Source organism: Falco naumanni, chromosome 1 (genome assembly GCF_017639655.2).
Source record: "Falco naumanni isolate bFalNau1 chromosome 1, bFalNau1.pat, whole genome shotgun sequence".
Lineage (NCBI taxonomy): Eukaryota > Metazoa > Chordata > Aves > Falconiformes > Falconidae > Falco > Falco naumanni.
In genome coordinates, this window is record NC_054054.1 from 126,565,782 (window position 1) to 126,578,150 (window position 12,369).

General features: G+C 47.1%; 1 protein-coding gene across 11 annotated transcripts in view; it reads left to right on the plus strand.

Moving 5' to 3' along the window:
- The window catches only part of TBC1D16 (TBC1 domain family member 16), a 33,808-nt gene that overhangs the window by 5,264 nt on the left and 16,175 nt on the right, over positions 1 to 12,369 (plus strand). For 5 of the 11 annotated variants that reach the window (XM_040582189.1, XM_040582196.1, XM_040582194.1 and 2 more), the window contains exons 2-3: positions 2,170 to 2,408; positions 3,464 to 4,088. In XM_040582189.1, the coding sequence (XP_040438123.1) occupies positions 2,231 to 2,408; positions 3,464 to 4,088 (803 nt within the window). In that variant the 5' untranslated portion in view covers positions 2,170 to 2,230. Of the gene's footprint in view, positions 1 to 1,969; positions 2,110 to 2,169; positions 2,409 to 3,463; positions 4,089 to 12,369 lie in introns of all 11 variants that reach the window. The other 6 variants (XM_040582190.1, XM_040582192.1, XM_040582191.1 and 3 more) reach the window with 3 other exon arrangements.

Consider the following 12,369-nt stretch of genomic DNA (forward strand, 5'->3'; position numbering starts at 1 on the left):
CCTCACCATTCTATGATTCTGTGTGGAGGTTTAGCACTTTTAGAGTTCTGATAAAATAGCTGAGGTCTGGATATCCAGGCTGGTTTCAGTCTTGACAGCAACAGGGCATAGCTGAGCCAACTGTGCTGCCTGTAAAATGTTGTGGTAGCAGATGACCCTCTTCAGATGTGCTGGAGGCTCAAGGCTTCTGATGCCATACAGGTTGCTCCACATCACAGCTTCAGACTCCCTCGCTCTGTGTTGAAATGATGGTGTGTTGTGGTGGTCAGAAGGAGTTGCAGCAGAGTTTACTGTGTATTCTTGCAGGGTGCAGTGAGAGGAAAGGTGACTGGCTCTTCACGGTGGCCAAGGCAAATTGCTTCTCCAAGGTGTACCATGGGTTTTGGTGATGTGGACAAAAACGAGCATATGGCTCTATTGGTGTTTGGTTTTTGGGGCTGAGACATGAAGATGCATGTTGTGTTTGGTGCTAGAAGGAGACATGAGTGCGAAAGACTTGCAGAGTAATTGTCTTCTCCCGAACACTTGCTGGGCACGTTACATAGCAGGGTTGAAGCTTCTCTGTCAAGTTCCAGCAAAGACTGAAATGCGGAAACTGCTTATGCTGTGATTCAAGCTGACAAATCTAGTGATTGCCAGTTAAACCAATAGTTTGTCCTTTAATGGAGGTTCTGTCAACTACTTGGCAGTCTCATTTGCAGTCTTCTGTATGTACAAATCTGTCAGAATCAGGACAGCTATTTTTCTTCCCTGCAGTTTTCACTCTGCTCTTTGAGAAATGCTGGTTCTGTTTGCCCTTTCTGCCGCCTTGCTTCCTTGTTTGTCTGGAGATACCATTAAAATCATGCTTAAAGAAATCAGAGCTATTCAATGTTTGATGATGCTTGCTTTAGGCCCCTAAATGTTTCCTGCATCCAGTGCCCCTGACAGTACAAGTCAGGGCCTATCTGCTTTTCTTTTTATTTCTGGCTACCCATTGCATGCTGAGCAGACCGTGGTGTGGGACTTGTCACAGGGAACACACTGAGCTGGTATCTCCACATGCTTCCCCTGGGCCTGGGACCATGGTGATATATGGTGTGTGCTAGGTCAGACCGGCCCGTTCACAAGCAAGTAAGGCCGTGTAAATACAAAGGAGCAAAAGCAGATGTTTCCTCTGCTCATGTACTTTTGGCAGAACAGAAACTGCCATGCCTCTGATGGTCTGCTTTCCAGCTAGGGGCAGCAGCAGCAGGCAGAGCCTGCTCCACGTTGAATTGCATTGGGCTATCTGTGGGATTGCTTTGTGCCAGACTTACTTGTTGTTTCCACACATTAAGTCTAATTTGTGATCTGTCTCCTAAATAGTTTTATAGCTTGGGTGACCCTTCTGGATTCACAGCCCCAATGAGAAGCACATCTCATTTGAGTACAGAGCTTACCTGGTGATCGGTTGGGGATCATACTCCACAGTTAGCTAAAGTTACCTATTGGTGGAGGAAGTTTGTCCTGAGTTGACATGCTGTACTCTGCTGTTGGAAACTGCCCACTCTGTTGAATATGGGTCTCTTGCCACTTACCTCTGAAAAAGCTCTACTTAACCATAACTGCTCAAAACAAGAAAACAAACAAATGAAAATCCCAAACCAAAAACTTCAAGCGCGTAACAGGAATATACCAAAAAATGATAACACAAAATTAACTTGTTTTAATTAATATTTTTTCGGAGATCAGTGGTTACTGTGGATAAAGTGGCAGCCCCTTGTTTAATGTCATGGTCTCAGCAGTTTTTCTGTGCTGAAGGAATCCCCCAGGGTCTACTCTGACTCTCTTTGACATCCCCAGGACAGTGATACATCGGGCAGCTCTGCATCGCTGCATTCTCTTTCTTAATGAGCGATTTTCAGTGACAAGCATTACTTTTCTGTTTCCTCCCCACAGTTACTATTAAAATGTGGTTTTTTGATGCCTTCATATTTCTTTGTTGCAGAAAAAAACATCCTGGGATTCTGTACTTCAGCACGTTTAAAACAGAGGTGATGTTTCAGATCCAGAGCATTTGGAGGCTCTTGCTTGAGTTGTAGGATTGGTGCAGCAATTGATGGGAGACCTCTTCCTTCTCAGACAGTGGTAGGCACATGCTGTGCTGTCAGTATATTTGTTCCAATGCACTTCTTTCTACCTTCTTAGCAGATCTTCTGAATTTGACTCCTAATTAGAGCTGACAGATAATGGAAACATTCCCTTGGCGATGTCTCTGGGGCGACTCCTCCGACGTGCCTCTTCAAAAGCTTCTGACCTCCTGACCTTGAATCCTGGTGGTGGCAGCAGTTCCTCTTCCATACTTGATGGGGAGATTATCTACTCTAAGAACAATGTCTGTGTCCACCCACCTGAGCTGCTACAAGGCATCGGGGAGCATCATCCAGGTGATAGGGTGTTGCAGACACTGCTCACTCACTCTTTTTCTCTCTCCTGGGGTGTGTGTTTGTATCAAATTCTACATCTTGGGCTCTAAAGAATGAAAAGATGCCAGTGGGGGACCAGGCAAGGCAGTCTTACAGAAGATTGAGGAAAGCCATCCGCAAGCTGATCCATGGACTCTTCTTTTAATAGGAAATTTGATGCTATTTCTCCTGTTCTAGCATGGTTTTACTTATTCTATTAAGCCCATTCGTATGGCCGAAGATTGACAGTTGTCATTTGAGGACAGTAACTTCTGTTGCTCTTTCAAATATACTTGAACAATTATGTTCAGGAAAGCCAAGTATCATCTTGTAACTGTCATTGCTAGAGTGGCCTCAACCAGCATTGGTAAAGGGAAAAGAAAGAAAACCTGATTGTGGCTGCATGCACTGGAGTAGATGAAGAAGGGACGCTTCTCTGTCCCTTTATTGTCATCTGTGACTCTGTTCTTTCATGTTTTCATCAAAGAGAGTAGTGACTGCTGGCTTAACTTCACAAAACTAATTATTCTGTGAACATTGACTCACACTTCCCTTTTTGTGTGTCTGGCTTTTTTTTTTTTTCCTCTCCTATTGGCTTTCCATGAAAATTGTAGCCCGTTAGCTACACTAAAGTAAATGTTCTTGAGAAATAAGTGTTTAGCTGGCACTTGAAATTGTTTAACTAACAAACAGTAGAAGTTTTTCATGTGGCAACATATTTCAGAATTTATTCTTTATTAGTAATCCATCCAGGAAGTTGAAGTATTTGCATGTCATTTCTATGTCTGCTTAGCCCAGATGGAATTTAGACTATTCAAAAGCCATATGCAGACTTGAAATTCTTTGTAAATACTGAATAATGTTGAGCACCCCACAATTAGTTTGGCAGAATTCTGTAGTGGTAAATAAAAGGGTTTGTTTTGCTCATGTGCAATGGTGGTAAATGGGGGAGATGGGGAAGGGCAAATTTGAGGCTCAGTTTCCTTAGAATAAATCTGTGTCATGCCATGACTGATTGCTCCTTTGCTCTCTCAAAGGCTATTTGTGCTTGTATATGGAAAAAGATGAGCTACTCGGAACCACGCTTATCCTTGCCTGGGTGCCAAACTCCCGCATTCAGAGGCAGGATGAAGAAGCCCTTCGCTATATCACTCCTGAGAGCTCCCCGGTCCGTAAAGCTCCCCGCAAACGTGGCCGCCACACTCAGGGGTTTGGTGTTGTCCGTCAGGCTTCCCCCACCGAGCAGAAAGGGGCAGTGATCCTGAAAGAAGACATCCTAACTGTGTCACAGCTTGTGAAAGATTTGGCTTATATCAGCTCCCCCTCTCCAGAAGGGGAAAAGCTCTCCCAGTGCCGCCCTGCAGCAGACAGCACCCGCTGGTCCCCCCAGCCTGCCCGCAGTGACTCAGGAATCCTATCGACAATCAGTTCTCAGGAGGAGCAGAACAGGTCGGAGCTGTCGGTGGAGGGGACAGAAGGTTTGGACTGCAGGCCAGAGCCAGGGGAGGATGAGGGCTCCTTGGAGCTGTCTGCTGATGACGTGAGCAGGGACAGTACTTTTGACTCTGATTCTGATGCCTTCTCTTCCCCCTTCTGCCTCTCTCCCATCAGTGAAGCCCTTGGGAAAAGCAGTAGTTCAGTGTTTCTGGATAATGAAAACAGGTGAGTGCATCCTTTTCTCTGGTGTCTAAGTTGAATAGCTGGGTGCTGGTTGCTGAGCTTGGAGAAGCTTCACCGTGGCATTGGGGTGAATATCCTGTCTTGCTTCAAATACTTGTATAATTTACAGGGAACTGTTCGCTAGCGAGTCCTGCTTCTGCTCAGTGAACTCTGGCCCCAAACATTCAGAGCTTTATATGGGTAGTCTTTCAGGTGAACTGTCTTGAGCCTTGGAAGGAGCATTACTAAATTAAAAAGGCCCTTTGTTGGTTTAATTTGCTCTGCTGAGGAGATGTGCTAGTTACTTCTTGTGGAGAGCCACATCAAAGTGTGTGTCTGACTTCCTCTGAGCTGTGGGTGCCTCTGCAAGGCACTGTGTTGACATGAAGGCTGCACGTATGAGCTTGTTTTGCTGGTGCTTATAACATAGTCCCACTTAAGACACATAAATACTTATTCTTGCATGTATAACCTGGATATTTTAGTCAACACTGCTTATCTAAATGTCAGCATTTCTCAATGGTGTCTGCAGGAAATCCTATAAAGGGGAAAGAGGGTACCTTGGCAAAGGGATAATGAACAGTAGGATACCTATATAACTTACTGTACTGACACACAATGTTTCTGGCTTTCTGGTCTGTGCCCTGTATCACTCATTTCCATCTTGGGGAGGATGGGTGTGCTGCGTTCATGAAGCACCATGGGGCTGATTTTAAGGATATAGCTCAACTTTGAAACCTCACCTGAAATTAGGAAAAATGAGTTCTCTGTGCACATCCGCAATGTACAGACTACATTAAGACTTGACATTTGAAGAGATTTTTGCCTCTTTTCTGGGCTGATCTCAGGCCCAGAGAATGCCAGTAAGAACAAGGTTTGTGAGGGAAGTATTCTAATTGATTCAGCTCTCTCTGGGTATTTCAAAACACTTCAGTGCAGTGGTGTCCGACTTTGTATCAGCTTTGCATTTGATACGTGTCCTAGCAGTATGCTTCTAATTAACTGCAAGCCCACAGGGATTTCTGGGCTTGAGCTCTGCAGCAGCTGGGTGGGCAGTGGTTTGAGCAGCACCTCCACGCAGCCAGCGTGGCTGTCGTGTCCCATCCCATCCCACTGAAGCTCTCTCTGGCTGCAGAGGGACACTGCAAAGCAGCTGCAGGGTGCCCAGGGTGGGCCTTTGGTTTCCAAATTGTTCATGGGGTCTCTTAGCTCTCTAAATACGCTGCCTGACAGTCTTTTCTGACAAGTATCCATAGGAATGTAGAAGACTTTGGAAATGACATAAATGTTACAAAACACACGTTGAAAAAATTTTAGAGGCCTTTGAGTAATGAAATATTATTCCTAATAACTGACTTTATTTTGTTCATTCCTAGGCTTTTTGTCCCATTCGGATTGTGTTCTAACACTGGGCTGCTGCTTGGGGGTTGAAACTTGAGTTGCATACACTTTCAGAGAATGTTGTATTGATTTAGAAATTTCTTGGCTTTGACTTAAAAAACAGAAAAACCCCAAATCCACTGCAACCAAAGCCTCTGTTTAAGACATGCAGGTTTTTTTTTCCCTTGAAGCAGCACTGACAATCTGTGTGTTTGACCTGTCTCTGTCACTGAAAAAAGGTTGGGGGTGTGAGGGGTGTTTAAGCATATTTTTTTAAAATTAAGGTTTAAATTAAATGCTTCTGTGAACATTTCTGAGTTCCAGCAGTGATATTCTTAAAAGAAAAATGTTTCAGTCTTTTGGCATGTGTGTGAGGGAGCCGTGGTCTCAGCTGTGTCCCAGTTCACCCACATACCCTGAGTAAGGGGTCATTATCCCCACTTCAGTAGTTAGGCAGGAGTAGTGAGGGGACACATTGAGAATAATGTCCTAACTGCTGAAAATCAGCAGATTGAACGTGTCCTGCGGAAATCCCAGTCCTTGGCCTGGGTCACAAGGCCATGTGCTGTCCGAGGCACGCAGCAATCTCTTAAGAGCTTTTGTGCCCAACAGCGTGCACCAGGAGAGGAGCTGGTGCGGAGTGGTGCCAGCACAGCAAATGGCAAGGCACGTTGTGGTTTAACTGTTTTGCAATGCTCTGAGCTTGCTAATAGTGTCAAGGAAGGAAGGAAATAGTTTATTGCATCTTCACTACCTTGCCTGTGTCATGCAGCGTTTCCCTGTTGTTTCGCAGCCTGGCTCTGGCGAGCCCTCTGCCGGCTTCTCTCACCGGCTGCCCAAGGCCTGACAGCTCCAGCAGCGCAGAGCCTGGCTTTGCAAACACACTGCTCTTTTTTTCTTTTTTTTCTTTTTTTTTTTTTTTAACTCCTCTGGCACCAGTCTGGAAGATTTACACAGTTATGCAGCGCTTATAATTTGCAACAGATTAATAAAACAGACCTTTCATTGTTTGAGACTTCAGACTTGAAAGGCTTTTGTCCAGTGTGCCCATTTTCTATGCCAAATTTGTTCTTCCCCATAGAGCTCCCTTGCATGGTATGTGCAGGATCTTACAAACTGTTTGAGTCTGAGATTTTGCATTGAATACTTTGCAAAAGTCTTGTCAAAAAGAATTCTCTTATTTCCTGTGTTCATCCCAGCATTTTGGGGGGCGGGGGATGCTGTTTCAGAAGTCACTACAAGCATGAGAACAGCTTCCTTGTTTCTTAAGGTTTTTATTTTTTTTTCTGCTGGCTGCTTCCCATCTGAGCCAGAACTGGAGTGTGAACAAAGTTTGTGCTGCTGGCAGATTGTTTCAACTCTTTTCCCTCCCTACCTCCTGGTCGCCACCTCCTCCCTGCAAAGAGGAGCGAATGTTTCTGGTTATTTCCCTCTGCATTGGGGAGTTGTAAAGGGAACTGTGCTTTTCCCTGTGATTGCTTCAGAAGCTGAAGCAGTGCGTTGCAGCGGTGTTTCAGTCCACCCGCTTTCTTTCCGTGCAATTAAATATTGTATGTGACATTGTGGAAGAATTAGGATGTACATGTAGACTTGGATCAGATGAAATCAGGGGCTCAGCAAGCTGCTTGCCAAAATATCCGTATGACCAGGAGTCAAAGTGCCTCTTGGAGTATCTATGGAGAAGGTGGCCTGGGCAGAAGGGAGCCAACAAACGTACTGGTGCATAAAAACAGGGAGAGGAAGGAAGGAGGGAGGTAGGCTTGCAAGCATTTGAGTTGCACAACAAGTCAGTCATTTTTAAGTCAACAACTCGCCTGGTAGAACATAAGGAAATAAAAACGTATCCATTGTTTATGGGGTTGTTGGTTGGGGTTTTTTTCCCTCTCTTTGCTTCTCTGTTTGACAGGCTGCCAGGGACCCCATGCAGCGATTGATGTTTTTCCTCCCGTTTACACAATTCCTCAGGCTAGGAGCTATGGGAGTGTCCCATCACCAGCATACACATTTTTGCTCCTCTTTTTAGACAAGCATGGCACTTCTGCATCGTGCAGTCATCTCTCATGGAAAGGTGGCTTTACTCTTTTGGGTTTTGTGTCCTTGTTAACTCTGGGGGCCCCTTTCTGCCATGGTACGTGGCTCCTGCAGGGAGGTAGCTAATGTGGGAAATGCCTGTATTGGTAGCAGCTTTGACATTGACTACACTTCTGTAGGAGAGCAGAAATACTGGAATTAAAATCATTTCATTCTGTTCCTTTTACCCCCTGTCACTGTTGTTTGCTGTCTGTCAGGAAACATTTGCCTTGTGGTCTGAAGGGCACTAATTCAGGACAACTGTACACTATAGCCAGCTCTGGCTTGCAGCCGCCCTGGTAAATTACTCAGCTTCCATTTTCCCCATCAGTAAAGTGAAACTAAAAGGTTTTTGTTACATCCTGGCAACCAAATAGCATCTGACACCTATATAATGTCTTTCAGCTGATGCTTCTGAAGTTATTTTAACTGACCATGACATCAGATCTATAGCAATCGGTTGCAGAAGCACTTAGTGGTCTGTAAGTAGAGTTTGTTTTGGGTTGTTTGGGCTTTTGGTTTCTTTTGGTGCCATGCTAGAGTGATCCCTGGTTATCAGGAGCTTTCTCTAGTAATGGGTGGTAGCCTGCTAAAGGCTTTTCAATTTGGTAGTAAACTGCAGTTGCTGTTACCTGACAAGCACCGTACAAAAATGCTGAAGAGGACAAATAAATGCTGGAATTAGTTCCTTGACTAACTTCAAGTTGGAATGTTGATCGATACAGTCAGAATTTGGCCTGAGAAGCCTGGGTAGTGGAATCCTATGAGGGGAACTTGGGGCAACATCTGGCCAGAGGTCAGAGCTCTGTGAAGGGTCCCACAGGTGATGGAATAGATGCCAGATCACACTTCCACATCACTTGTTTTCAAGAACAAGCAGAAGCAATGTGACCAATGTGGTCATGGCTATCAGTGCAAGAAGGAAACATCTTTCATAAGGAGGTGATAATTTTAGCAGGCAGTGATAAAAATAATTAAACCTTTTCATAATGGAGCTAAATGATGGTATAGTTCTCATGTTCTTCAGCAGTCATGAATTCATGTAACAGAACTATGACAGACGGTCTAGGGTAAAGAACACAACACAAGGAAAAACTCCTTTGGCGTTGCAGTTGATGCAATTTTTGCAGATGTGTTGCACATCCTGTTGTTAAGCCTCTTCCCAGGGAGCTAATCAGCAAATTACCTTCTCACAAGGGAGCGGGAGAGGAGGCACAGCGTTATGGGAGGGTGGCAGCAGCTGCAGGAGCGGGTGGTAACAGAGCCTGCGGTGTTGCATCATGTTGTTTTGGCAGCTCACCTGAAAGGCTCAGTGCTGTGCAGACCTCTGCAGAATAAACAGGAGGCAAAATTATAGGGGAAATGAGCTGGAATTAGTGTAAACTGGTAGGAGCTTTGGAGTCATCAAGAGGTTGGGGATTCATAGCTGTTGTAACAGAAGTGATTATATTCTTAGAACCAAGGGAATTGGTCACAGACTTCAAAATCTCCTGTAACTTCTTGCAGCATCTTACTTTTGATTTTAGCTTTGGGGATGAGCACATGGGGTGCCTCGCTGCTTCTGTTTCAGGACCTTGCCTGCACTAGTATGTTTTGTGATGTAAGACACTGAAGCACCTAATTGCATTTGTACCCAAACCCATGCCCAGGAGAAAAATATCCCCAAACCCTTCTTCCATCAGAAGGATAGTCCTTTTTCCCTTCTCTTTGAGCCCTGGGATGGGTGTAAACTTCACCGAAGGCAGCGCTTTCAGGTGGTCTACATGGAGCTGGGTCCCGGGAAGAGGAGCTGGCCGTAGCTGTTTGCTGTCAGCAACGCTGCGCAATCAATTAAAGTTGTTACTGGCTGCAAAGCTGAGAAGGTTGGACAGATCCAAGAGATTGCGGAGGCATACGGCTCTATCTTGCTTTATATAAATATTTGAACAGCAAGAACATTAATTATAGCAGGTTTGTTTTTTCCCTCCGTTGGTTCGCTGCCAGGTTTCTGTGGAAGAAAATAGTGACAGCTAACTGGAGATGGGGAGCTGTAAGCTACCGCGATCGGGATGCCGTTTGTTCGGGCTTCCAAGGGAGGAGCAGAGAGCGGGCGCTGCCAGGGGAAGATCTCAGGGCCACGCAGAGGGGAGCGGCGGGGGCGCAGAGCGAGACCGCCCGGCACCCGCCCGCCGGGTTTGGGGCGCCAGGCGCCGGTCGGGTTTGCTGAAGGGCCGCTCCGAACCGCCTCGGCCGCGCTGGGCTCCGGCAGCGCCCGCGGGAAGGGGCCGGGGCCGGGGGCGCGGCGTGGCCGCCAGGGGGCGAGCTCTGCGCAGCGGCGCGGCCCGGCGGGTGCCCTGGGCCGGGCAGCCCCTCGCCTCCCGGCTGGTGGCGCCTGAGCCCCGCCGCCCCGCGCCCCGCCGCCCCGCGCCCCGCCGCCCCGCGCCCCGCCGCCCCGCGCCCCGCCGCCCCGCGCCCCGCCAGGACCCCCGCGCCCCGCCAGGACCCCGCGCCCCGCCAGGACCCCGCGCCCCGCCAGGACCCCGCGCCCCGCCGCCCCGCCAGGACCCCGCGCCCCCAGCAGAGTCGCCTCAGGGTTTTGCCCCCGCTGCAGGCGCAGCCCCCGTGCGCCCGGGCCGAGGGCCGGTGGCTCCGTCCCGGCCGCCTTCCCTGGTGTCATTGCAACGAAACGGGGTTATTCACAGAAAATCAACAGCGGGGGCTTGTCCTAGAGGAGGAGGGGGATGGGTGAGGGGCCGGGGGGCTGCCCGTGGGCGGGGGCCGCGGTGGAAGCCCCGGGCGGGGCGGCCGAGCGCCGAGAGCGCCGGGGAAGCGCGGCCCTTTGCTCCGGGGGGCAGTGCAATGGAGCGCCTTTTCCCAGGGTATTCTTGCGTTTCTTCTGTTACTTATTTATATGATCGTAACGCCCAGAACTCCTAATTGCAAGTGGAGATAAATGGTGCTGGCAGGTATCCATAGCTTTGTGAGGGAAGAATTGCATTAACTGGATCAAAATAAAGAGCATGTCCCCTCTAAAAGTCCAACAGTATATGCAAATAAATCTGCAGTCTCTGTCTTCTTGGCTCAGTCCTCGCAATTATAACAGCATTAAGCATTTACAATAACTCTGAAACATGCTTTTAGTCAGCTCTCCTTTTTCCTCTCCCTTTTCTGCTACTTGAGGAAAGCTCTCCCCTTGGGAAATCTGCATTGTATTGTGGAAACAGTGAAATTCTCTCTGGGTGGTGTTGGCTCAGCTAATACTGGGTCAGCAGCAGTGCAGAGTCCAGGGAGTTGGTTAACTTTGTCAGTAAAAAGTCTCCCTGAAATTCCCAGTTCATTGCTTAGAGCCAAGAATATAAGAACAAAGGTAATCTTCAGGGCTTTCAAGGGACCAGGGTTTTGAAGGCTTGATTGTAATTAGCATAATTAGTGTAGAATTTTATTTTTGCATGGATAGAACTGAGAGGAAAAAAAGCAAAATAATCCATTGATTTTAAAAATAAAATAAACACTGGTAAGAAAGGTCCCCTTTTCCAGTCTGGAATAGGCTGAAAAGCAAACATTCTTTTTCGGGCTTTGCTGAGAAATCACTTTTTCCATCTAAGGATTTTTTTTTTTAAGTGTTGCATTTTGATTGATTTATTAATGAGCTAAAGCCTAGGCATGAGGTGCCCCTTCTCTATATGGATTGTAAAAATCTGCCATTCAGGTTTTGGAATATTTTCCTTCCTTAAAATGAAGGTAACGTTTGCATCGTTGAGCCGCATACGCACAGCTCTAAATGATTTGTTGTGTTTGGCTTCTTGGGAGCTATGTGTATTTTATTCATAAGCATCTAACTGCTAATTCTGCCCCCGCTACCTCACTGCAACAAGAAGTCACAGAGAAAAACCTTGCTTGGGTTTTACCTAAGTAGCCTACACCTGTCTGGGGGTCTCATCTATGAAAAACAGATTGCTTGTCTTTTAGCTGAAGGTATTTGTGTATCAGTTCCAGACTTCAGGTAAAAGAGATTAAAACACACGTTAATTCACTACAAACTTCTGAATTCTTTTTTTTTTTTTTCCCTTCCCATTTACATTCAAAATAATTAGCTCAAGAATTCTCAGTTTATTTTGTTTTCCTTTTGGTTTAATTCACAGCAGTTGGGGGGGAACCCTTTGGAGGTAAGCGGGGCTGTTTTTCTAATGCCCTCTCTTGATGACTAAAATTGCTCAGCTTTCGTTCAGCCCGCGAAGACTTGGAGGAATGAATTAGGAGCAACAAAGCCCCCAGTGTAGTGAGGCTTCTGGCTCAGCTGCCGCCCTCCTCAGCAGAGCGGGGCAGGAAGGCAGCTCTCAGTGCTGCTGCAGAGGTGGGTCATCCCGTGGCGCCGGCCACTGCCGCACAGGTTGGCTTTTGTCTGCCGAGATTCGGGACGATGGGCCGGTGGCAGGAGTGGATGCTGTGTGTTCTACCTGTGCTGGGTAGTTGTGTCTGCTCTGGGAAGGCAGTCAGGGCGCTTTAAAAGTGGATTGCGATAGCCCCGTAAAGCATAACAAATTGTTTTGATCTTTGTTTCTCAAGGACAAACCAATTACACCGTTCAGAAGGCAAAGCTGCATAATCATGTTTCCTTGAGTCCCTCGTTTCGTTGTGTTAAAATGTTTTATTTGTCAGACTTGTGTTCACCAAGTTGATCTTAATTCAGAGCCCGTCCCTGATGGTGAACTTGCTGTTACGGTCCAAGGTTGGAGGGCGAAGGCAGAAGTTGCCGCCCTCCCTGCAGCCTGTGCTGGTGAGGTGGCCAACGTGTAGAGGGCTGGTAACCACAAACCACCTTCTCCTCTTTCCTTGCATAGGGGGAGGGAGGGAT